Here is a 27,563-nt window from a genome sequence, read left to right on the forward strand (position 1 = left end):
GAGGATCATGCCACAAACAAGAAAAGAAATCACTCAATGAGAAGAATCCCAACCTTGAGAAATCGCTGACAACATGACTCGTACCCGTGAGTTTGTGACACAACATATCAACGAACATAATGGACAATTACTGAAGACACTCAGAGGCGCTATTGCCAACGAGAGAGCGCAATTGGCATTGCCCAATCACATGCAAAGAATGAACAATTTGTGACACAACATATCAACGAACATAATGGACAAATACTGAAGACAATCAAAGGCGCTCTTGCCAACGAGAGAGCGCAATTGGCATTGCCCACTCACATGCAAATAATGAACAGCTTGAACTGTGGAAGAGCTCCTGAATAAGATCATGACACACACTACCCAAATAGTGTGGGCTTTGTGCCCCTCTATCATAAAAAATATGAACATATAGAAGCGTCGTAATTCATACTGCCGGAAAATGCCATCTCAAAGAAAATCTTCGAAGTCGAGCTCCCATAACATTTCAAAATCCAAGCTTTTGAATCTTATTGATGATGGTTAGATCTGACCGATCATATTATCTCTTTTGAATTGATCGTATGATTATTGAGAATCAACAACACAATCAAATTTTGTATGTTCTTGGCCACATTTAGCGAGTCAGCCCTTTGTTGGTCCAATGTTTTATCACTGTGAGTGATTAGCTCCTACACCAACTTCAAGAGAGTGTTTGCAGCTCAGTATGTCGGTGTGCATAAGCCTCGGGAATTCACAAGATCTCATACAACTGTGCCAAGAGCAAGATGAATCCTTGCATGCATTCATAACCCACTTCCAAGGAGAGATGTTGTAAGTTTGAGACCACAAGCCTACAATCGTGTGGCACGAGAACTCGGGGGAGGCTTGTTTTGCTATGTTTTAGGTCTGCAATGTCCCAAGCTGCTAACTGAGCTATTTGAAACTACCAACAACCATATATTTGTTAAAGAATATAATTTTCCCCTAACCATCAAAAGAGGGTCACCCGATCGATAGCCACCAAAGAAAAAACCTCGCGTAGAAGGCTAGGGATCAATGAGAAATTGACGTCCGCCCACGGTAGCCCTTTTAGAGGAGCAACCATCCTCAAAGGGTTGGGCGGCAGATAAAAAGGTCTTCTAGGAAGATTGATCTTATCTATCATGACATGCAAATTGATGTAACGAAAGGAGACCAACACCACCAACCCACGAACCTCCCTGACCAACATCACTGAGAATCTCGATTGCCTAAGCAGTAGAAGCCATATTGAATATTGACCTCTTCAAAAAAAAACCACTAATGAAGTCAGAAGGCTATCTCTGAGACCCCAAAAAACAATGCACATATTACAGGGATCATGATCATGATATAGAGGATATCGACACCTTCGTCCCTTGATTGAGAAAATAATCAAAGTCATGAAGCTTAATGAGTTTGTGACAGCTAAGGCGGCGACTCAGTGACAAAAAAAAGTCATTGAATAATAAAAACCTCAGTGAGCCCGCTTAGGCTCAATCAATCTATATTGCAGGTGTCATACCCGACTAGTCAGCTTAAAGAGATTATGCTAGGAAGTTTACTCGATAACCTTGACCGTGAAACACACCATACAACACCCGTTGTTTCTCTTCACTAACATAGACTTCCCCACCAAAGGAAATTCCTAAAATTTTACTATAGTTGTTATCGCCCTTATCGTCAACTTTCAGATAGGAAGTATACAGATTAGCAATGTGAGTTCCGTAAACATTATACTCAAATCAGTCTTTGATGAGATAGACTTAGGACCGAGTCGCCTCTCACCAACATCTCTAGGCCACTCAATGGTAATTCACACCTCAATTTTCTAAAAAGTTGTTTTCTCCACCACAGTTTACAACAATCTTTTAAAAAAAACTACAACCACCCTAAACATGCCCTTAATCAAACCTTAATCGAGCTTTATGTGGTAGATTATTGGAAAAAAACTATCAGTATTAAACAATACTCGTTGAGCATAATAATAAATATTTAAGGATATTGTTCATAAATAAATTGTAATCGAGCTTGTTTCTGAGCTTTAATATATATTATTCATAAACATAACTGAATTAAACAACAAATTATTTAAACACATTCATTTCATAATCAAATATTTATGAAAATATTCAAACTGTTTCATTAGTTAATAAAATACTTATAAATAAGCCCTAATAGAAGGACAAATAGCTCGTTCTCCAATAACTTATAGTCTAAGGTTGTGTTTGGAGCTGCTTTTTAGCTGCGACGCGATAGGAAAACGACGAAGCTAACATTCGGGGAAAAAAAAAATATTATGGTGGCTTTTTGGCTTATTGAAGTAAACCACATACTACAGGCTCGAACTCGTTGCCCGTGTTTTATTCACATGATAATACCTCAGTTGCCCTCGACCCTGCACCGCGTTTTGTTCATGTGATATCTTTGTAGTTCGACTCTTTGCCCTAGCTTCTCCTCCTATCATCCCTTTCAGGCTTAGACCTGTGCTTGGTTCTGCCCTAGCTCCTCGTCCTCTCCCCTCAACTGTGATTAGTAGGTTCTGGTGGCATTTCTCTTCTCCGACATTCCTATCTTTTCTCTGAATACTTGGTTTCAATGGCATTATCACATTGGTAATCTCTATCATACACTATTGGCATTGAAATTAGCTTATGGTTTAAAAAATTTGTCATTTCTGCCTTGCTCCTTGAGATCCATGGTTTGGTTTTTTGCATTTTCTAGTTTTTCTATTGTGGTCTGTGCGTCCTTCTTGCAACTTCCTGTCCTCTGCTTGGAAAGCTTTTATTTTGGATAATTACATTCAGTTTTGTGTTGCTTACAAATCAAAATTTCATACATTGATTTCATTTATTTTTTTATTGGATCATTAGGGTAGCTTGCTCAGTTGAGCTCTCCCCTCTATTTCATTTTGGCTAGAATGTTTTCATTGATTGTACAAGACAAGAGAATAGTTACTAGTTATGGGTCGAAAACTCTTTGTCTGTCTCATAAGTGAGATTCTCTCAATCTACATCTATCTAATTAACAAGAAAAGAATGAAAAAAAGAAATTCTATTATGTAAATTCTCTAATAAGAAAGAGATTGAATTACGGGTCTTAGTTCAAGAGCCTTGATACATAGGAACCATTTCCTTCCCATAAGTGATTTTTTGAAATATGAATTTGATGCATTTATGTGTGCCACGATCTTCGGGTTTGAATTTGATAAAAATGAAAAATATGGGTTAGGGTTTTATTATGAATTTTGATATTTGAGTGAGAATTTGAAAGATGGATGAAAGAGAGTACTTGGTTTTTAATAACAATATTTTGGGTGCCTTGCTTGTAATCGTGCCTTCATTTTGGGCTCAATTGGAATAGCCTTGCTGCTCTAGTCTTTGGTTGGTCTTGTTAGTGGTTTTCCCTCTTTGTTAGAGGAAGGATATGTTATATTGGTGGTGATGTTTCTTGCGGTGGTTTTAGTGATGATTTTTTTGTACCACTGTGTTGTGTGTTGTTGGTGGTGATGTTGCACCATGGTAGTGTGTGTTGATGTTGAAGATGGTGTTGTTGGTAGTGTATTGATGTTGGGGGATCTTAAGGGTGGTGTTATTAGTGGTGATGTTGGTGTTCGTGGTACTGTTGGTCTGGGGGTGATTCTTCGGCGCCGTGATGGTGGTGTTGGTGGTCTGTGTAGATGTTGGGGTGGTTTTTCAATGTCATGCTGGTGGTGTGTGTAGATGTTTGGGGTGGTTCAGGTATGGATTGTTATTTTTAAAGATTTTTTTTTTTAATTTTGATTGTTGTGTTACTCATTATTTTTTGATATGTCTATTTTTATTTTGTAACATTCAAACTAAATATTTTTTTAAAGTATGGAATGTGCTAGTAGAATTAATTATATTATAAACAACACTACAATATAGAGGTAAAAATACAATTTATTCAGAAACAACTATAACACAACTCTTCAAAACAATAAAAAATAAATACACAACCAGCTTCTGCTCAATTACATCTGCACAACAGCTTCCTGCCACAGCTGCTGCTCAACACCATTTTAATAATTTGCAGGTGGCCCTAAGGCTATTGGCTAATGCAAAAGTTTTCGACCTAACCCTCATTAAGGCTATTAAAGCTCTAGCTATGTCTTTTTTTATTGCTTTGAGTTTTAAAGCACCAAGTCTCCATTAAAAAAAAAAACATTTGAAACTAGATTACATAATTACTCTAAATTTATTTAAAGATAATACTATATAAGAAGTTAAAAAAAGGGAGGAATGAACTTGCAAAGAAAGAAATTTAATTTAATATTTTTTGTACAATTCCATAGTATTTCTAACACAATATTCACAAATATAATTTTCAAATTTGTGAGTAAATTACTCATTAAATTTAAATACAAACAATTAAAATCAATTTAATTTAAAATTAATTTTTCAATAACACATTTTTATCCAACACAGGTGTACACAAGATAAGATAAGTGGATAATTATGTAATTTATTATAAAATATCCTTATCAACTATATTAATAAAAATATATATATTTTAAAGCTGTTTTGAACAATCATTTAATTTGTAAGGAGATATTAGATAGAAAATGGCCATTTGGAGTTTTTTTTTTTCCTTCTTCTATTAAAGACAATTAAATCAGAAATTAATAATCAGAATATGAGTCTCCTAATTAGTCAGAACTCTATATTAACTACTTCACATATCTCAACATATTTATCATCCAAAATATTAAATATAATTTTTTTAACATTTAAATTTTAAATATAATATTTTAACTATTTTTTTCATTATAACCATTCTGAGCACCCACTAGTCAAAACATTAAGGAAAAAATTTAAATAATTAAAATATTATATTTAAAATTATTACAAGTTAAAATGTTATATTTAAAATTATGATGATTAAAATATTCTATTCATTGTTTTTTATGACTTAAAAATGTCTTAAAATTAAAGATATTAACACATAAAATTCCGTCAAAATATCTGATCGTGTTACTATTTGACAAAATTATATATTTTTTTTGTGTTGTGAGAAAATTGGACCTAAAAATTACGTTTTTTCACCAGATTTAGAGTGTGTTTGGGTCAGCTTTTACGTTTCAGGAAAAATAGTTTATCCTAAAAAAGGGGCCCAAGGGTCAATAGCGTGGTTCTACTCGTGATCTGTATTTAGTGTAAAAATATAACCGAATTTTCAGATAAATGAACAAAACGCACGATTCAGTGTGTTTGGGTCAGCTTTTACGTTTCAGGAAAAATAGTTTATCCTAAAAAAGGGGCCCAAGGGTCAATAGCGTGGTTCTACTCGTGATCTGTATTTAGTGTAAAAATAGAACTGAATTTTCAGATAAATGAACAAAACGCACGATCCAAACAGTAATACCATATTTTTAAAAATCCCCACATATTTATAAGCTACTCATACGGGCCTTTTAAGTGCTTGCTTACTAGCTGCTAATAACCCACGGTCTGAAATTTTTCTTTTTTAATTTTGTTATAATAATCCAAAATAGCTTCATCTTATAGGAAAAAATATTAGATCAGGAGTCCACTCCAACGGTGATCTTCTACCATCCACCGGGATCAAAGAACCAGCGGCGGCGCTTCTCCTCCGCCCCCCTGTTACTCCAAATATTCAGGACTTCCTCCATGGATCCCAATCCCAGGTAAGAATCTCTCTCTCTCTCTCTCTCTGTGTCTCGTTCTGCTTATGATGGGTGTTCTGTGATGGGAATGGTGGTCGATTTCTCTCTTATTGGCTGCACTGTCAAGCGCTTGTAGCTCGGACCAGGCCGTCGTCACTATTGATGTGCATTCAACCAAAACCCTACTGAACTCCGGCCACCGCTATCTCGACGTTAGGTTCGGCCCTCTCTCTCTCCCTCGGTTTCTCTCTCTACTATTTTCTCTGCATATATTCTATGCTTATCTCTATTGAAGGACTGCGGAGGAATTCGAAAATGGTCATCTGGAGAAATCTCTCAATGTTCCTTATATGTTCCTCACCCCTCAAGGCGAGCTTCCTCCCCCCTCTTCTTTTCTCTGAAATTAGGGCTTTTTAGGGCACCGGTAGGATTTTCTGAATTCCGTAAAATCAGATTTGGTGAATCTGCAAGGGATTAAATTCTGAAAATTGCTCAGCATCGCCGATTGTTGAATTTTGATTAATTTTTGTAATTGTTTGTGTACGGAACTTAGTAAATATTAATTTCGATGCAGGGAGAGTGAAGAACCAGAAATTTTTGGAGGAAGTGATTCGTCTCTGTAACAGAGATGATTTCATAGTAGTGGTACTCATTTCCTCTCCCTATCTTTTTTTAATGATTTTAAGCTTGAATTTTATTTAATTAATTTCTGTTTTTTTTTTAATTTGAGTAATGATTTTGTTTAGTGATTTTGGTTTCAATATTATTACAGGGATGCCAGAGCGGTGTGCGTTCTCTCAAAGCAGCAGAAGATCTTCTCGTAGCTGTGAGTTTTCAGAACTCCATTTTTCTTAAGCTGTAGAGCAACGATGGCTGTTATAAAAATGGAAAAAAGGAAATTTTAAGTAAAAAATCATGAATGAATTTTTAAAGTAATTGGATATATTTTGTAATTTAAATTTTAATTAATTGCTGTTATTATAGATTTTATTTAGAGGGTGTTTGGCTGCAGGTAGGATTTAAATTAAATAGAATTTAGTAGATCTGAAAAATTTCGATTCATCAAATCTAGAAATTGTGTGCTTGGCATGAATCTCTTTACGAAAATTAAGTATATTTGTGTTGGCTGGGACCCACAATATTTAAGGGTTATTTTTGGATTTGCGTCTACTTTACGTTTGATTTTTTTCGCTGTTAAATCGGGCGATCGTAAATTTTATTTATGTCCAATTTATGTTGAAATATTCTGACGCAAATAATTTGCGTCAGTTGTTGTGTCATACTTGCATCTGCTTTGTTTATACAAAGCCTCCTGGTCTGGCTGTGAGGTGCTCGAGGAAGTAAGAATGGGACCACGGGAGAGCTCAGCCTCGAAGGCTATGTCTTTCGTTCCAAGGCGTTAAATCCTCGCCTTCTCCCTCCCTGTCGCTTGGGTCCAAAGCTCGTACTCAGAATGCGTAGTGGTAGATGGACTACCACTACTACTGGTGGATGTGTGGGACTGAGCGCCAATTGCCTCTCCCGGAGTTTGCTTTAACTCCTTCTGCATAATGAAAACCAGCGTTTAATTAATATTTTCAACAGTTAGAGTCAAAATAGACTTTTATTTGAAGGCATTTAACTTACGACAACTCGCTGGAAATGCTACGAGATCCACTATGCAGTCTTTGGGTGTCGATGAGTTCAAACATGTGGCTCCTCAACGAAGGGAGCACATCTTAACTCATTGGCCTGTGTAATGTACAAAAATGGTTAGCGCTAAAAAAATACTTCAAAAATTGAATTAATGTTTGAACATCGAAAAAAACCCTATCAGCCTCCAGTAGTGCTTCGTATGGGGGACCGATTCACCGGTATGGAGCGCAACTCCCCTGACCCTCTCCTTCGCCCGATTCGTCTTGTTCGTCTGCCTCTTCCTCTTATAATCAGGAGAGGCCCAAACTGCAGTCACCTGATCCCAGAGCCCCTCTCCCCTCCAGCAGGCTGCTCAACCCTCCGGCAGGTTGGTCGCCCCTCCGACAGACTGCTCACCCCTTCAATGGACTATTGTGAACATGTCGGCAAGGAGATTCCTTCCCGAATCTCAAAGATTCGGTGGATCTGCTTGTGGTGCTCTGAGAGCCAGGTAAAAGACTGCAACGTTAAAAATAATTCATGTGTTAGTATGAAAAATTAAATCAAATTTACAAATTTAATTCAAATTGCATGATCACACCTCAAACTTTCTTAACCATAAGTCTCGAGTGGTTGGGGGTATCTGCTTCCTTGACATATATAACTCGTTGTAACTGCTCCTGATAATCTCTGTGATGCAGGTGACAGGCGAGTTGCGGAGAATTAATCTGCTTAAGAAACAAATTAGTTACCAAAAAATATATAACATGAAGAATAAATATAATATAATGTTAAAAATAACTTAAGAGTCTCGCTCAGGCAATAAGTGTACCCTCATAAGGAGGGGCAGGAGTGGACGGACCAAGCTCAAAAGGTGTGCCAACAGCAAGTGGGGGAGTAGGTGTAGAAGCGACAGACATCACAAGAGATTGGGCGGCATCGAGTGCGGGAGCAAGTGCCACAAGAGGGGTGGCAACAGTTAGTGGGAAGGAGGTGCCACATAAGGTGTAGCTGCAGCAAATGGGGGAGAAGCTACCACAGAAGGTGTAGTAGTAATGGAAGCTACGACAAGAGCAGACAACCCCCTCTTCCTTCTACGGTAGGTGGTCTCAAGTGTCCCCAGAACTGAATACCTGTGGTCATCTGCAAATAAAGGAATGACATTAAAAAGATTAGTACTGGCTGGAATATAATCATATGCAGAAAGAAACAGTGCAGTAAAGATAAGACGCAAGTAATAGTTATGTCTAAAAACTGGAAAAGTGAGAGTAAGTGATATGCATCGATACACAAAATTAATGATTAATTTACATCATAGCAACATTCCATCAAGCTATATCACAATTCAGAGTTTTTAAAAAAATATAAATATTGAAAAAAAAAGATACTATCACAAATCTAAATTATCAAAAGCTTAGATCTATACTCTAATCAATATAAGTTCAAATATTTCATAGATTAAAAGTACATAAAAACTCATTATAATCCTCCTTGTCCTCCTCCTTCTTGTCCTCCTCCTGGACTAAAACAATCACCGTTCGCTTACCCCAACGATCTTCTATAATCTTCGTCAATCGTGTTATACTCAACTCAAATCTCTGTTGGTCTTCACGTAGATGATGAACCTCCTCAGTGATAACGAATTGCCTGGCAAGCTCTGCATTACTTGGGTGTGACGAGCTCATGCCACCACAGAAGCACAAAAGACCTCGACATTCCTCTTCCCCGCCGCCCACATTCATAGCTCGAACTAATACTGCGTTGTGGTAAACTGACTGCCACTATTGTTGGTAGTGCTCGTCGTCTGAGAGGGGAGCTGTCTCTCCCGGAGTTGCTCGTACTTCTCCTACATAATAAAAACCAATTATTAATTATCATTTAAATATTAAGAGTCAAAATAAATATAAAAAAATCAATTTTTTACTTGCATTCATCCACTGAGGTGGCTGATCACTAGCACCATCTGTGGTCATCTATAGTGGGACTAACAAAAAAAAATAATCAAGAGCAGTATACACGAGTAAAATGAGGAATGAGCAAAATCTAAACGAAAAACACATCATAACTATGCCTAAAACAAAAATAAAAAACCCAACACCTAACTTCAATTAAACTTCAATTTATACCTACATACAACCTTACCTATGCATATAACTCGAAATATTCAGACACAAATAATATTTATGTACAAACCTAACACCTAAATTGTAATATTTATATGCATACCATTAAACTCTTTTGTATATACATACCTAGCTAACACCAAAACTTAAATTTATACATACATACCACCTTACTAAACGTTAAGAACTTTTCTCTATTACTAAACTCCTTGAACAAGCTTACACGAAAATATCATTGGGGGTTTGCTTTTGTAGGTAAACCCATTAAATGGGGAGTTTCATATTCTTGGAGAATGTTTTTGTAGGTCACATATTGAAAAAATTGATGTGACTTAAGTTTAAAGGCATGCTTTTTAATTGACATCAATAATTTTTGGACTCTTTGGACTCTTGTTTTTTGGACTCTTGTGACTTCTTTTAGTAACTTCTTAATGCAACTAATACAACTAATTATCTTATCTTACATTAAGTTTATTAATTTTAGAATGACAATTTACCTCTCATAACATTATATATTATAGAAGTTCCAATTTCTCATTATTTTATCCTTCTCTAACAGCTTATCTCACCTGCAGATTACCTAGAAGTGGATAGACATATATAAACCTAAAATCTTGAGCTAAAACTAAAATCTACATTACTCTAAACCTAAAATCTACATTACTCAACTTTCTTATGCATATATATTTCCAACTCCTAAACTTCAAATGTTACATACATACTGCTGAAATCTTATGGATATACATTCCTAACACATAAAAATGTTAGATACATACCAAAATTAAAAAAAAAAAAAAAGGAAAAAATGACCGAAGTTACATTTTTCGATCAGCTAGGGTCGCGACGGATTTCAGTGGCTAGAGGTAGGAACGACAACCCACGACAGAGAGATGCAGCGACTGGCGACAACGAGAGGGAGGAGGAGAGGGTTTCTGTGTCGCGGAAAGGAGGAGAGGAGACAGGGGGCATAGGCACGAAGGAGAAAATGAATCTGAAGGTGAGGGATGGATTTTTTAGGTCAATAGCGTCGGCTTTATCATCTACTTTGCATCGGATTTTTTTAATGCTTTTAAGTAAAGTTTTTTGCTTCGATTTATTGGACGCAAATACAACTCAAAAAACACCACAACACCACTGTTAATTTCGTCGTTGTTTGTGTTGAATATTCAGACGTAAATCCGACGCTAAGAGAATAAATTTAATTTTGCCGCAAATCAGTCGCAAAATTCGACGCAAATATATGCGTCGAAAATTTCCTACACAAATTTTCGACGATAATTCAAATCTCTCGTGTAGTGTCTCTTTGGCGTGTTTTCTCAAATTTGTTAAATTTAGTAAATGTTTATTTACATTGAGAAAGAGACGTTACATAGAGGAAATTGAATTTAGTGGAGCACCTAATTTAGTTATCCTATCTTTCACTTCAGCTGAATTTATGTTAAATTCATACGTAAATCTCATTAGAAGGGTGCTACCAAACACCTCCTTAGGATATCCTAATCCGATAATCTCAACGCTTTCCATTAAAAAGAAAGTGTTATTTGTTGTTTCTTATGTGGTTTATGATTTGTCTGAGACAGTTTTCTGTTTGCTTTGCATTTCAGGCAGTCAGTAAGTTTTCATTTGAGAAACTGTTTTCTTGCTGTTTTCTAGCAATTTATTATTATTATTATTTTTAACTTAATATATTAAAGTATGATGACTGTAAGAAAATTGTTATCTGATTTTTAGAAAAAAATATATATTTATGATTCATACTGTAATTTTGTAAGAAATTATTTTGTCTTGCATAGCCCGAAAAGGCTGAAGCCATCCCAAACTGGCCCTTAATGCTAAATTATTGAATTTGTAAAGCATTACATTTTCAGCAGCTTGAATAGAGTGAGTAGTAGAGATGGTTAACGTGGAAGAATTGGGGTGGTAGATACGTAAATTAATAAAAATTGGGTGGTATGTATGTAAATCCCATTGTTTTTCATTCGTATTTGATGTTTTTCAGGGTTTCAAGAACGTGAAGAATATGGGAGGTGGATATGCTGCTTGGTCAGACAATGGATTCGAAGTGAAGAAGACAGTAGACGAGCTCCGGTGATGATTTTATTTAAAAAATAATAATTTTTTATCTGCAATAAAATTAAACTTGTTAAATTTATTTTGAGATAAATGTACAAAAAATTTTAATTAGTTATCTATGCAATTACATTTATGTTAAAACAAATTTAGGTTTGATTATATTTTTCTATTTTTATTTGCATGAATTACTCGTGATGTTATTATCATCATCTTACTGTTTCCGTGCCGCATATTCCGACCTGTTGGTTGGCATCTGGGTATAAGACTCCTCGGGTCGGGGGTTCGAATCCCCTCTAACACAATTGATCTTAAGGAGGTGGTGCTCGAATTGTTAGGCGCATTAGGGATAATCGGAGGCTCGTATAATAGCCTCTCCTCATTTCTCGAAAAAAAATAAAAATTCTAATTCTTTTCAGGAGTGTAAATAAGCAAAGAAAATGTTTTTAAATATAATGGAGATAATTTTTTTTTTTTTACATTTTTACCCATGGAGGGTTTCATTAATTACAATAAAGGGCAATTATGTTTCAATGTGCCATTGGATAGCATATATGTGATATGAAATATTTGAGTGGTATAAGTATAATAAGCAAAATTTAAGGGTTAGATTTGTAAATTTATAAAAATTAGGCGGTATATAGGCAAGTGACCCTTGAAAGTAATAAAGAGTTATGTATAACTAGAACAATCATAGTTGAAATTTTAAATGAATTAGTATAGCAAATGTATTATTTGTTGGTTGAGTAAATAATTACAAGAATGGACCTTGCAATGGTTATGATTTTTCTATTGATAAATCTCAAATAAATTTTTAATTGTAATAAAAATTTCAGGCTGTCCAAAATAAATGATCCACATTTTATATGTGGGTGGGTTTGTGTGAATCTATTCATTTCTTGTAGTTGAAGTGAGTATGGCTTCATAGGTATTGATGCGTGCTTGAAGATTCAAGTCGGTAGAGAGAATATTAAATGTGCAAATTAAAACTGCCAGCAAGAGTCTCAAAGTAACCAGACCGCTAAGGATGACCGAGAACTCAAAGTAATAGAATGAGGGAGCATTATCTGAACCAGCCGTTCGATGACCGACCGCTCTATCGGGTCAGCAGATCCATGTTGTTGAGGGAGTCAATTAAAATATCGCGCTTACGGTCCCAACTACCCAAGCTTCTTTCAGAGGCGCCCGATAACAGCTAGTCGATCAACCAGCTTTGACTTGGCAGGAGCCATCGTCAAACAACTGATCGCTCGGGACAACTGAACTAAATGCATCGATCAGTTAATGATCGTTGTATTAAACTTAAATGGTATGTATGTTTTTTGTCTCACCACCTCCTAAGGCATGCATGTTTTTTGAAGAGCCAAAATAAGATGTTTGAGAGGATTGGGCATCATATGAGCTCGGAACCTTATCTATAATTTCTCTCATGTTTTTTTGGATCCTAATCGATAAATTCTCTTCTTTTCTTCCTCCTTACAACTGGGGTCTACAAACCAAAGTCTATTTATTGAGAAAGCTTAATACATACATTTGTCCTATAAAATATTACTATGTAGCAATGATTATATATTTTTTAAACGACTTAATATTTAATAAAAACTATTCATACTTATGTACAACTATTAGGATCTATTATTGACCCAATATTGGTCTTGTTAGCGTTGGGGTTGATGCATGTGTAACTTTACCATTGTAAGATTACATTTCAATATATCCTTCTATGCAAGTCCTTGAAAGTAAACTAATTATATAATAAAATCATATGAAAATGCACAATTTTTTATTTGTCATTCTCTTCATATATTCAATGTGGAATTGAGCAACTAATATATAGAATTAGCATCCTATACCTACAAAGTTTTATAAAATAAAAATAATAATTAGTCTACCGACATACATATTAAAATTTTCAAGTAAAAATTTATAAGTAAAATAATGTTACCATAAATTCTCAAAATTACATGTCATAAAGATCTATTAGAATCTTCTTTTGAGATATAATAGTTAACTTAGTTTTTGTTATATATCTAATTTGATAAGTTGCCTACTTTAAAAGATTAAATGTGTATAAAAAATATATCGGTATAACATAATTTTAAAAAATATATTACTTAAAAGTTATGTCTCTCCCTCAACCTCAAAAAATAAAATAAAATAAAATTACACACAGACACACACACACACACACATGGATCTAATGAATCAGATCTACCAACACATCCCTACTCAATAGAAGTGGGTGAACCTAAATGAGATGGTGGTAGATATGTTATGCTTGACTTGGAAGGTAGTAGGAAGGTCAATTAGCCTAAAGAGGGGGGTAAAATTAATGGATTTGAATAATATGAATAAAATAAGGTGGTTCATCTTGGACTTAGAGAGTGTTATGTTGGATTTTATGCCATTGGATTGAAATATGGTGGTGAGGTGGTATGGTGGTATGGTGTTGGTGGTTTGTATTTACTCTCCCTATAAAGTACTAAAGTTGTCCCTTTTTCTTCTAAATATAACAATGATGAATCTATAAGAATGACTATCACAATCTCAAGGTGCAAATACAACTTAACAATGTTGACCCTTTAAACCCATTGTATTGATCTAGTCTAGTTGGTCATGATAGATGGTTGTAGAAGATCTCAATGGAATTCAATGTAGCACATTCAACCTACCAATGTGATTAATAGGGATATAGTTTGATAGTTATGTTCAATAGTCACAACACATTATATTCTATTTGAGATTTCTATGACAGATTGTAGAGGATTGTTGTAAACTTAATGTAAAATTTGTAGCTAATAGCTATAGACTTTAAGAACTCGCTCGTTAGGTTTTGAAACAAATTTTTTAAAAAGTGCATTCTTTTTACGAGGCAAATTTACTAGTAATAAAACATTATTTAGAGATTTTCTTCTCTTGTAGAGATTTCATGTTTTTGGTTTCAAGATTTCCCATAGCTATAAGCCTTTATGATTATACCCTTCTTAAAAATGGTAAAGAGATTAATCTCACAAATTCATGATTTTATGTCCCTCAGGGTAAACAAAAAAAGATTAAACTATCATATACTCATGGAGGTTTAGTTTGAGCATATAATATAAGCTCAATCAAGATTTTATAATTATATCATTTTAACATATGATAGACACTAGACTATTTAGCCAAGAAGGATACTCAAAAGATAATAATAAAAAATCAAGTGTTACTTTATATAATAGGACTTCAAATATTAAGGGTGAAATTAAGTTAAAAACCTAATTTTAGGCTAACTAAGGCTAATAGAATGCTTTATTCCTGTTAGATTCAACAAATAAAATAGAACACTTAAATGCATATCACTAAGAAACATATTGGGTTTTGACTATAAACATAATATGATGTCATCATTAAATTAACCATGTGACCAGGGAGCACATATCACATTTTAGGTGTGGTTGGTGAGGCTTCTCTACGCAAAAAACTAATCGTCTATTTTCTTATTAAAATTAAATTTTAATAATTTTTTTATATTATCATGTTTTAAGACAGCATTTTTTTGTTGGCTAAGTTTCGACAAGAGTTGGATATGCAATGCAATTAAAATGTTGGGCATTGTGGTTTGAACGACTCATGTAAACATTACAAAGAAGCAACTATTTGGAAGGTATGTGACTCAAAAGAGGGAAATGATGCCCATAAAGAGATGAAGAAGTCAAGACTTCCGCATTATGATTTAAAAATTAGCAAAAAAAAAAAAAAGAGAGAGAATAAAATCAAGACAAGTGAATTGAAGAGAATGACCAAGTACCAAAGTAAGATATTTTCATATTGTATCTCTGCAAACAAAATGCAAAGAAAGAAAATAGGTAATACTACATTAGAACATAATATATTTTATATGATTTAATTTTATATTCTAGGCGCACAATACATTGATAAGAATCAGCTTCTGTTAAGGCATTCAAGGTTATGGTGTAACTAATACACAATAAAAGTTGTATAATTCCACTTTTTATTTGTCAAAGATAATTTTTTTATAGACTTTAGTTAATATCAGTACCAACATACACAAATATTATTTCATGTTACAACTCTTGAATTGCACCATGCCGCTCCAATTTATCATGTTTAAACTATCTTGAACTTATGTTGAAACCATGATCGAATAATGTAGATCTATATTCAAGTCATGTTTGAACTTTACATAAACATTATTATTATTTTTTCATTGCATTGAATTTAGACTATATTTTAACCATGTTCAATTCATATTCCAAGAAGATTTGCACATGGGCATAACATTGATGGAATACCATTCAAATCTTATTCTAATCTTATTCATATCTTGTTTAAATTAATCATGAACATTAATAATAAGAATATTATGGTCTAAAATAACATTTAAGGCATATTTTTCTAAAATGATAACAACATGTATATTTCTACAATTTTGCTAAAATTTTCTCATAATAACATAAAAACTGAATTTTTAATTTTCAGGTGTACCTATGTAAATACATAAAATTGTGCGGCATATATGTAAATTTCCTTAAAAAGGATGCTTTTCGCAGCTCAACGCATAATAACTAGAAAAAAGCATTGAACCCAAGCGACTCCATTGATCTTCCTTCCTCTTCGTCCTTTCTTCCCTGTGTCACCGAGTCGCCTCGGCTCGCGCGCTGCCACCATGGTTCTGGAGGTCTGAACTTGAATACTACACGATTGAGAAATGATTTTCAGTCTATTTATCTTTTCTCTTTACGGTGGCTTTGGAATGTCACCATGGTTTCGGCCATGGATTTGGTAGCTAGGGTTTTTGTTTAAACATAAGATCCTGTTCTCGCAGGCCACCATGATTTGTATCGACAATTCGGAGTGGATGAGGAATGGAGACTACGCTCCAACTCGTTTCCAGGCTCAAGCGGACGCTATCAATCTCGTATGTGGGTCTAAAACCCAGGTAATTTTCAAGTGAAGAAATTCAGGTTCTATAAGGGTTTCTTTCTCAAGTTTTTTGCTGCTGTTCTTTTAATTTGATCCCACTTAGATGGGTTTTTGCTATAATTTTGCTCATGATCTTCTAGTTCTTGGTATTCATCCCTGCTTATCGAGATTTGGTTGTTTTTCCAGTTGAATCCAGAAAATACGGTGGGCTTGCTCACTATGGCGGCTAAAGGAGTCCGTGTTTTAGTCACTCCAACTAGTGACCTTGGGAAGATCTTGGCTTGTATGCATGGTAAGGCGGTTTGGTTAATGCCTGTTCTCTTCCATTTTTAGTTAATTGTCCTTCTATCTTATGGGTCTGCTTTGTCAATAGCATTGTTTGTGAAAGTTATAGTGTTGTCTGGAATAAGCAACAATCATTAATTTATTTTTTCTCATTTTTATACTTATAATGAAGGCCACAGTGGCTAATTTGGCTGACATCTAAGATTGTAATGGGTTGAACCCTTTGAATATCTGCAATCTTAGGATGCCAGCAAAATAATAAAGACATTGTCTTGATAACACGACAGCAAGATGTCAACAAAATTTTAAAAAACCTAATTTTGGTGATGCATTTTTAATGTAATCAAGGAGTTCAAATGGTTGTTGGTATGATAGGGCAGAAAGAATCTAAAATATCTTTGTTTATGAAAAATATTAGGTTGCAACTATGGCATGTTTGCTTCATTCGTTCCCTTATAAATTGGGCATATGCTTACATACCAGCTAATTCCTATGTATTTACATATCTTGCACCTAGCTTTGTTTTTTTTTTACATTTATACCACCTAAATATTTTATGTCTCATAAGAATACCACTATTTTAACTTTTTAAATGTGAAATACTCCTTTAAATTGTTAAGTAAGGTGGCATATACGTTAATAATGAATTTTAGGTGTTGGATATGTATACATAAGAATTGAGTGGTATGTATGTAAATCTTCCTTTATAAATTATGAGGAGATATTTTGAGTTGTATTACAAACTTTGCATCGCCTGCACGAAGATCTTCCCTTTTACTCTTGCTGGAAGTGCTACCACAATCCTATTAGCACTATTTACTGATGTACCAAGCACTAATTCATCTCTTCCTTACATGGTGGGTCACGTAGCTTCCAAGTGTATATGTCATCATATTTTTGTGCTAATCTTCTATTCTCTTAGGTCTGGAGATTGGGAGTGAATTAAATTTGGTATCCGGAATCCAAGTTGCTCAATTGGCTCTCAAACATCGCCAAAACAAACATCAGCAACAGAGGATCATAGTCTTTGTCGGAAGGTAGTAATTAATAACCAGTTTATTCATCACAAATTTGTTTAAAGGTTTGCAATTTCATTATTTTCTTTTGTGCAATGTAGTCCAATTAAGCATGAGAAGAAGTTGCTGGAGACTATTGGCAAAACATTGAAGAAGAATAGTGTTGCTCTTGATGTTGTTGATTTTGGGGAATCCGATGATGGAAAATCTGAGAAGTTGGCTGCACTTGTTGCAGCGGTTAATAAAAATGGCAACAGTCACATAGTTAATATTCCCCCTGGACCAACTGCTCTCTCTGATGCAATATTAAGGTTTGTTGAAGTATCCATGATTTTTGTAACATATATTTTTGACATATCATGATCATATTTTAAATATCTATCATTAATAGCACACCCATCTTTACTGGTGATGGTGATGGAGGAAGTGGTTTTGCTGCTGCTGCTGCTGCTGCTGTCGCTGCTGCAGCTGGTGGTTTGTCCGGATTTGAGTTTGGTGTAGACCCTAATATAGATCCCGAGCTAGCTCTTGCATTGAGAGTTTCAATGGAAGAGGAAAGGGCTAGGCAAGAAGCAGCTGCCAAAAAGGCTGCTGAAGATGCTTCTAAACAAGAAAAAGCTGATGGTGTGGCGTCAGGATCTCAAGATGTAACCATGGCTGAGCCAATTAACACTTCTGCCCCGAGTAAAGATGATAGAAGACATGATTTGACGGTCTGTTTGATGCCCTTAACTTTTATGTTTAAAGTTTTTTGGCATGTTTCTTCTGATTATTTGATTTCTAATAATTGAAGGGTGAACCTTTCATACTTGTTTGTGCTCAAAACCAACTCATCATAGTTATCTCCTACTTCATAAAGTATTCTCTAATTCATGAAAAATTGATTAGGTATGGTTATTACTTGGCAAAAGTTTTTTATTTTCAATAGAAAACTTTGTGCTTTGTCATGAAGTACTTTGATGGAGATTAAGTGATGAAAGCCTTAAAAATCTCGAAGGAAAAATCATTTTTAAATGTATTGCTTATACGTGTTGATTTGGAGGGACTCAACTAGTTATGTAGATGTAGGTGGACTCTAACTAAACTAGTAAGTTTTGAGTTATGAATATTTATGATGGGCCTTGATTTAAGCAAGTTGTTAATATGATATTTGTTGTTGAAGGTTCACCACGCTGTATTTGGGGTTTGATAAGCTTCTTGGAAAATGAAGTTAGTGTTAAACTTTATTATAGATTTGTTTCCACATGTTATTATATGATGATTTGAATTTAGAGTGCATAAGACGTACACAATCAATAGAGAAAAAAACTTGGGCATGTGAAACAAGGATTTGTGGGGGAATTGAGGACATAAGGTTGATCTATTATTACTTTTGTGTGTGTGTGTGTGTGTGCAGAGAGAGAGAGAGAGAGGGAGAAGGGGGGGAGGCGCAGGGAGGGTGGGACTGATTGGGAGAGTCTCTTTGGCGGAATGCAAGAGAGAGAAAGATAATATAGATTGAGGCAAAATTAACTCCATTGACTTGTAGTAACTAATTTAAGTTACTGGATATGACACAAGCTTATCTCCATGCTTAAAATAAGGATGCATAGAACTGTAGTTTTAATTACAGGGATATTTTTTTAGATTTCTCCATGAGAGGCAGTGTCCCTGTAAGTTAAATATGATGGTTTTGTGGAGTGAATTTGGGTTAGTTTCTTTGATTCTCTCCACTTGTATTTTCTTTCTTCTCATTAGCTTCCCCAACTATTTTTATATTCACATTTAATTTTTTTGTGATTAAATTACTTCTCAATTTGAATCTGCAAATTCATCCTCCCAATTTAAACTTATAAATTATTCTTGAATGCTTCCTAAATCATGACTCCCATTTTATGCCATTTTCTTTTGCAGATACATATGATCGTACGCTACTAATAACACATAAATAAGAGCAATAGTTGACTATGATGATTTTAATTACATCATTAATAAAATTATTTGGTCCAAGTTTAACTAATCATATTCATCTCATGTGACCATAACCTGACGATTCTTTCAGTTGACAAGAATTTTCATGTTTTTCTGGCAGAATCAGTCTGTGTGATTCCCAACCTTCTGACGAGGTTGCAGTATTCTGATTGATGCAGAATCATCAATCCTGAATGAAGCTGAAGCAAATTTATTTTCCTAATTTGTTGTAATTACATAAAACTATAAAAGGATTGGTATAAAAGATTTTTTTTCCTTCTATTTTGAATCACCTTTCTAAAAGCTAGCTGTCATCTTTGAATCCATAAAACCTATCCCAATTTTATATTGAATCTTCTAGGTATATTGTCGTCTTAATTCAGTGCCCACCTTGTGCTCCAGTCTAATATTTAGTTTGTGGTTCTTTTTTGTCATATAAATGCCCTTATAGATTATTGAATGATATGTTGACTTATTTTTGTACATGCTAACAATTAGATACACAAAAAACACTTTTTGATCTTCATTTCTGCCATGTTTCCTCTTCTTCTTTTTTTCTTTATAGGCTAACTCCCTTTGCCTTTATGTTGGGTTGGTACCATCAACTTTACAAAAAGCTTTTAAACACAACCATCAAGTTTTTTGAAATTTAAGGTAGACGTCCAATTTCATAAAATTTTCTCCAGGATTCATCTATTGCATATGTTTATCTTTTCTAGAACTTACTAGATTTTCCCTTAATCTAACACAAACCATTTTGAAATTTTAATGGGTTGGAACTAGCACTCTGATATCAAAATTGAGTTCAAGTTTTATGGAACTAGTAGGAAAAGCAAGGACACTAGTAAATATGCATGCTATGATGGATTTAAAGAAATTAGATTGGTTTACTAATCAAGGGTGAGGGAGATATGATTGTCATTCTGTTTCATGGAACTTATTCCTTCGTGTTATGATGATTTTGAACAGCTTGCCAAAGGACGAGAGTGAGGGCACTCAATTTAGGGACTCTTTTGTCGAATCGAAGAGATAAACAATGTGATTCAGGATGAATTTACTTCACTTACATCCTGCTTGAATTTTACATTCTAAAGCCTCTTATTTACAAAAAGTTCAGAGGTAGACCATATCTATCCATTATTTAACTACACAATTTTCGGAAAACTTAGACCATATATCCTCTTTTATTAAATTATGGATAACATTAAGACTAGTTTAAGGTAACTGATGGGGCACCTGCTTATCTCAATGCTTAAATTAAGGAAATGAAGATAATCATAAGCTTAAATTAAGCGAAATTCCATTGGATCTCTCGATAAAACATGATTGGCCCATTAGGATGAGGGGTGCTTTGTGGAGTGAATTCTGGGTAGTTTCTTTGATTCTCTCCCTGAAATTTTCTTTTACTTCCTGGCTCCTCTTCTATTTTGAAATTCAAATTTCAATTTTCGCAATTGTATCCCTCATTTTATATTTTCAATTTTTTTCCTTTTACTTGTAATGTTTTCTTGATTTACTCCCAGATCATAAGGCATGCAAATGGCCGGAGAGCTTCTCATTGGTACTATAGTTGATGCATGTGTCCTGTAACAATGTAGCAAAAAATTCTAGTGATTTCAGACTTTTTTCTTAAGCACCATGAAATATCTTCATGATGAAAGGGTACAGAAGCTTTTATGGACTGATTTCCTTGTTGATGGCACCCAAATACTTTTCCATGTGACATACCATTTTGTGTAGAGAGAAAACACATTCTAATAAATTGTCTTCGTTTTTGGATGCATTTCTTTTAATTTTATTTATTTTTGTCAATTCAGGTTAATGATACTTCGTTTTATGAATTCCTTTGCCATCCTCCAATTCTCCAAGGCATTCTCCTCGATAATTTGGCAGCCATAGCTTGCTTGAAAAAAATTTTCAAAAGAATTTATGCTTTAATTTTATTAAGAGGTGATTCTATCGCGCATAGGTGTTGCCTTGTCTGCTATATTTGCCTTAAAGAATTTGCAGTGAAAGGTAGGCAATGGAAGAAGTGCCCACGAATGTTGTGGTTGTTTTTCTTTTCATTTCCTTTAGTCCTAGTTTTCTTCTCACCCAGTAAGATTTGATATTTAAAAAAAAAGGTTTTAATCTGTCGCAATTGATATTAAGGCTTATTTTTTCCTCTAAAGCTCTCCCTCATCATTGCTTTCGCTGATGTGCAGCTGGACTGCCATGTTCTCTCCCAATTCTTGATATTCTGTCATAATGGGCCTAGGGTTTAGGATTTAGGGAAGTGGTAAGCTTTCTTCCAGAAGTTGTTTCGAGGTTTGAGTATAAAGAGTGCATTGGTACTCTAGTGGCTATTCATATGATGCAAGGTTGCCTTCATGGCTAAATTTTCGTGTTAGAAGCATCTTTCAGACAAGAAATCAAAGGAGAGCACTGGTGCTGAGCATACTAAACATACTGGAGAGAGGCTTGGTCTGATTTTTTTCATAAATAATGTAAAATTTTCATAATTTTTTTTAGTCTTCAGCAAAATTTATTTTTGAACTTATGGACTGTTCTTATATCATCTATTATCAAGTCGACCAAGTTGATTAGTTTATCTCATTGTTTAACTCTGTATACCAACTTTCTAACTCGAACTGTAGAAGCAAGATGATGATTCTAACTTCTTAAACATATTATAAACCGGCATGGAAAGCTTTGGAGTGGAGTAACTTTTCCTATATTTGTGGTGTACTATTCGTACTTATTTGCTATTTTTTTATGACTATGATTTAAAGAATTATGCATCTTTGTTTTGGCCTAGACTTTCTGAGTAGAGTTTGACTAATAAAGGCCTAGTATGCAAAGCAATTTGAGGTTAGTCTTCATTTTTACCCGCTTTAAAAATGCTAGAAGGCTTGTGAAACTTTTTTGAAAGCGCCAACTTAGGAAGTTTACATACACAAGGGATTGTATGCATATAGCTTTTGTTGTAATGTTTTTTGTACAAGTATGATAATATTTTTTAAAGGCATTGTGATATTGTAGAAGTAAGCTTCTCTAACTGGATAATTTTTGCAGGATGATGAGACCGCCTTGCTACAACAGGCTCTTGCGATGTCAATGGAGGTGTGGGGGGTGTGGTTTTAGCCGATACTAATATGTTGGATGTCACTGCTGACCAAGACTTAGCTTTTGGTTAGTTTTCATTTAATTACATATTATATTTATGATTTGTGCATTTATTCTCTGGTTTTCAAAGCCATCACATGATTATGGAATTATTCCTCTGTGGCCTGCATACATTTATATATCTCTCTGGGGTGGGAGAACATTTTATTGAGAAAGACTATCCTTGGATTTCTTCACTGCTATTTAAGCAGAATTTTTGAGTCAGCATGTTTATTTTGATTATGGGAGCTGACTTACAATGTTTATTAGATTATTGGTACTAAGAATGTTTAAAAGGATGAGGGGAATGAAATCTCAATTTCTTGCCGGATTGGTGATTTGATTGCAATTGGGAAGTCCTTTTTTATATCACCACTTTGCTCAGTTAAATGGATGATATGCTTAGTAGGAGTGAAATACAATCTGACATCGCCATTATTACTTTGGAAAATGGATAATTTTACCAATATTTATTTTTTTCTTGCAAAACTTATAAATATTCAAAATATGTGGTAGGAAACATGCATCAGTTTCTAATTATGTATGCTATGCATGCAGGAATATACATGAATAAACCCAACTGCCAGCATAATTGTTTGCACAGTTACATACAAGCTTGATTTGTTCACTAACTATTGTACTCATTAATTTTTCGGAATAAATAGATGTGACTGTTTTGTGGAAACAGAATGACTTGGAACTTACTATGGTTCTCAGTGATGTTACATACTTTTATTTGACTAGTTTGTTTTAAAAAGTGTCTCTATACTTGTTTGATTCACATCCTCTCGATTAATTGAGCTATCAAGAGTACCGCAAATTCAATCTGCAGATAACTTTTCTATGCCGTTTTTTCTTCTACTTGCTGTAGAGAGCAGGTTTTCTCTCTGTTTTGAAGTCCGCTTCCACTCAACAGTAAACCAACATTTATATTCTTCTGGATTGCTGTAAACAGAAGTATGGACTGTTTTACTTTGCTAGATAGCAAATACTCTCTATTTGTTGTTCCAACTTCAATTTTCTCATTGGAGCTGTAGCAGCACACAGAAAGGGCAGCAATGGCAATCAACAAAAGTCATCAAGAAGCACACAGCAGCTAGTTTGCAGCAAGAACAGGTGTAGCAGCGGGGGGAAATAATATTTGGGCATTTGGAGTCTGTAGCCATGCTCTACAACGATAGGTATTGTATCAGCAATGCAGCTGTAGCTTATGCTGCAATAAAGTAGCTGAAACAAAAGGGAAGAGAAGGGCAGAAGTTTATTTTGGTAGGAATGATTACTGCTGGAATTTCATGTCTTTAATGTGCAATCACAGCAAGGATCTGATCTTATCATACCTTGATAAACTCCACTAATAGAGAAAAATCCTATCTTTAAGAAGCAACTTAATACGATCAAACTAAATGATAATTCCTGCAGAAATTAATTTAATTTAATTTAAATTTAAATATAATCTTATCCAAAACAGCTTAAAATTTAAATTTACCCTTAACTTGCTCTTATCTAGATTTAGATCCAACAGTCTTGAATTTGAAGCCTTGATCTCATGCATATGATATTTGATTGATGATTTGATCATGCATATGGACTCTTAAGACTATCCTTTTTAATCTTAATGTTATGATCTGAGAACCACTTCCATTAGTAAATTTTATGGAGAAATAAGAATATCAAAACTTAAAACAAACACAATTTCTTCGCACCTCTTATTGTTATTTTATGCAAGTAGATGCCCAAACCATGAGAAGAGCTGCTTCTTATAGACTGCTTTGAACTTGAGATTCCAATTGACCATCATGCTCATAATTTGATCCCCAAATCACGGGTCTTCCATTTTGGAGTATTTCACTTTTTTGAAATCCAAGCTTTAGGAGCGGGAATGCTGAATTTCCAATCTCTTAATCATATCCTTTTCCAATTTTTGGCCATGGATCATTTGGGAAATATATATGAGATTTTAAAAGTTTCTTTTGAGAACTTTTTTGTTCATTGAGCTAGAGTAGATTTCATTTTTAATGAACATATTGATCTGTGTGTGTTATTTTAAAGCAGATTAGGCAAATTTCTCTCCAAAATTTTCTTTTTGTTAAAGCAAGCTTTATGGGTCCCTTTCTATAATGTGCTGAGGATTTTAGATAATTTGAATTGACTCATTCTCCTTGCTCGAATCTTCCACCTTTTTTCTTTGCACTCTAGAAATTATGATTCATGGATAGCCTAATATTTACAGGAGTCTTGGTCATTCATCTGCAAATGGCTGGTCTGTTTATCTCATTTAGGTTATTTGCACAAAAATCTTGATATCATGCAGTTGAAGCATGAAAAGAGCCCAAAACTTGTCATTGGTAGTGGTTTCATTAACTGAGTACACATTTTTTCAGAGATTGGTACACTTATGGCCATGATCATATCCATTCGCTACTCCAGCACCCCACCATGCAAGAGAGAAGAAAAAGGGATAATGTTTGCCACAATTACACCCATGAAGAAGTTGAAGGAAGAAAGGAAACTATTAAATGACTCTATACCAATACCACACATACTTTTGGGCTTTGAAAATTAGCCCTCCCTTGAATGAATGAGAGAGTTTATGTTATGTTTTGTGTCAACTTTTTCAGAAGGCGGATGAGGTTATAAATAAGACATTACATAGAGATTTTACCCTTATTTTGCAAGTTTTAAAACCTGAGTTTCAAGGTTTCCCATAGGTGAAAACTCCTATGGTTAATTACCCCATCATATAATGGGATAACACTTTCCATTAAGGCTAGTTATTAGAGTGTTGATTACTTAATATATAGTAAAAGCAATTTAACTTCTTGAATAAAAAAAAACTATCATTATGAGCTTAGGGTCAGCGACGGGGGAATGATATTGAACTCGATCATAACTATGATTTTGTTGTTCTAGGTTGTCAGGGTCTCTAGTCTACTTAGAGGAAATAATCGACCTAACCTGAGAGATTGATCGTTGTTGGTAGTTATGAGTTTTTTGGTTCAAGGAGATTTTGTAGGCTTGAGATTGATGTTTGTTTAAGTTAATAAATTCAAGTCGATCTTAGCTTTAGAAAGGACTTTGTTCTGTCAAGTGTGCTCTGTGATTCATGACTCAAATGGGTAGTCATTAAGAATATATGAGCAGGAGGTTATTAAGAATATATAGGCTACAACTGTGATCGTAATATAGTGAATATGTATAATCAAACAACTCTGTAAGATAAACCTAATCATGATTGCTATATTTGTGGCGTTGTTGAACGAAGAACGTGGATAGAGTACTTAGTTCGCATCCTTGCTGGCGCAAGCTATTTTAAGTATAAATGTAGTAGTATGCTTAATACGATATTGGCTTCGTATGGGTTTAGATTAATGTCAATTTTATCACACACAATAAATAATTTTTTATCCTGCAAGGAGTTTGCTTTTAGCTTTTAGATAATATATTTCATTTAAATATTTTAAATTTCATAATATTCTTAAAAATTTTAAACTCATGCAAAATAAAAGCTTTTCTAATATAAGATCTCCTATTGAGATTCACTTTCAACACGGCCATCATCAAAGAATTTGAAGTGTTCGCATTTATAATTTAATTAAAAATTATTACTTTAATATCGGTACAGGCATTATTCTTATCAACTCCACTTCTTAGAGGAGAACTAGATTGGCCAATGTGGGACTTATGACATTCTCATTTAAACAAAGCCTTTCTACTTGTGAGTGTGCTTCATTTAATGACTTTGAATTTGATTTTGAAAAAGAGATTTTTGTAAATTTTAGATATACTTGCATGCTTCTTGTAGTAAAGATAAATTTTTTTTTTAAAATTTTAACCCCAAAAATCAAATATTTAAGCATTCTACACACTTATTGGAGCACATGTGGATATTTTATATTAATAGTGCACACATCTCAATACAGTTGCATGAATTCTTGTCCATTTGTGAGATGCTTTAGTTTATTTTCTGAATAGTTCACGAATTTCAAAACATTGTGTTTGATTTGAAATATTTATCTACAAAATTTGTGCAAGTCTTAAAGAATCTAAATATGTTCATTTGCAGGAGTATTTTACAATTTATGATGCATACAAATATGTCACTTCTAAGCACGCTTTGGTGGGATAGAGGATTTTGGGTAGATGTTTCAGTTTAGGAGGATTTTACTTTTTTATTTTTTAATTTTTTAATTTTTTAATTTTTGCTTGTTAATAATGAGAGGATGGGACGAAGTTGGCACTGAATTATGTAGGATTTTGCAGGATTCAGGTGGCTAAAAAGGATTTTTTTATACATTAGGGCTGTAAACGAGCCGAGCTTGAGCAAGCCCAGGCCCGGCTCGTGTTCGGCTCGCTCGAATCTGGCTCGTGTTCGAAATCGGCTCGTGTTCGAAATGGCTCGTGAACAGTGTGTTCGTGTTCGGCTCGAATTACATTTTCATGTTCGTGTTCGGCTCGAAAATGACTCGTTAGAATATAAAATTATTTAATAAATATTATTTTAAAAAAAATAATAATTTTGTCTAAAAATATTTCAAGGACAAATTTCATACAAAAATTCAGAAATTTATTAACTTAAAAAAATGATGAATTCAAAAAACTTTACAAAATTGATTACAACTGTTTTTTACAAGAATATTAACATTATTTGACAAAAGCTTAAAAAATAAGAATCAATTTATCACAAATTTTAAAATGTACAAACTAAATAAGAATAAAAAAAATACAAATAAAATCTTAAAATAAAAATCTAAATCTAAAAATAATTGTATTGAACATTTAATTCTT

At 34.1% G+C, this 27,563-nt stretch overlaps 2 protein-coding genes across 4 annotated transcripts in view; both read left to right on the plus strand.

Annotated features, from left to right (window-relative positions):
* Nucleotides 1-5,465: 5,465 nt before the first annotated feature.
* Nucleotides 5,466-11,608, plus strand: LOC110019638 (thiosulfate sulfurtransferase 18-like). Of its 3 annotated transcripts, none has more exons than XM_020717383.1 (6): nucleotides 5,466-5,674; nucleotides 5,781-5,870; nucleotides 5,949-6,022; nucleotides 6,228-6,298; nucleotides 6,426-6,479; nucleotides 11,390-11,608. In XM_020717383.1, exons 1-6 carry the CDS (start codon nucleotides 5,658-5,660, stop codon nucleotides 11,480-11,482), a joined length of 399 nt encoding a protein of 132 aa, XP_020573042.1. In that variant the 5' UTR covers nucleotides 5,466-5,657; the 3' UTR covers nucleotides 11,483-11,608. The 3 variants fall into 3 exon arrangements, with proteins under 3 accessions (XP_020573042.1, XP_020573040.1, XP_020573041.1); XM_020717381.1 differs by lacking the exon at nucleotides 11,390-11,608 and adding an exon at nucleotides 10,223-10,639; XM_020717382.1 differs by lacking the exon at nucleotides 11,390-11,608 and adding an exon at nucleotides 10,223-10,637 and having other exon boundaries at nucleotides 5,790-5,870.
* Nucleotides 11,609-16,015: 4,407 nt separating this feature from the next.
* LOC110019630 (26S proteasome non-ATPase regulatory subunit 4 homolog) overlaps nucleotides 16,016-27,563 on the plus strand; it is a 25,910-nt gene continuing 14,362 nt past the window's right edge. The window contains 8 exon segments of the mRNA XM_020717372.1: nucleotides 16,016-16,138; nucleotides 16,286-16,399; nucleotides 16,570-16,675; nucleotides 17,591-17,705; nucleotides 17,786-17,995; nucleotides 18,076-18,397; nucleotides 22,689-22,734; nucleotides 22,737-22,805. Coding sequence (XP_020573031.1) covers nucleotides 16,127-16,138; nucleotides 16,286-16,399; nucleotides 16,570-16,675; nucleotides 17,591-17,705; nucleotides 17,786-17,995; nucleotides 18,076-18,397; nucleotides 22,689-22,734; nucleotides 22,737-22,805 — 994 coding nt within the window. The 5' untranslated portion in view covers nucleotides 16,016-16,126.

The sequence above is a fragment of the Phalaenopsis equestris genome, unplaced genomic scaffold (assembly GCF_001263595.1).
Source record: "Phalaenopsis equestris unplaced genomic scaffold, ASM126359v1 Scaffold000065, whole genome shotgun sequence".
Classification (NCBI taxonomy): domain Eukaryota; kingdom Viridiplantae; phylum Streptophyta; class Magnoliopsida; order Asparagales; family Orchidaceae; genus Phalaenopsis; species Phalaenopsis equestris.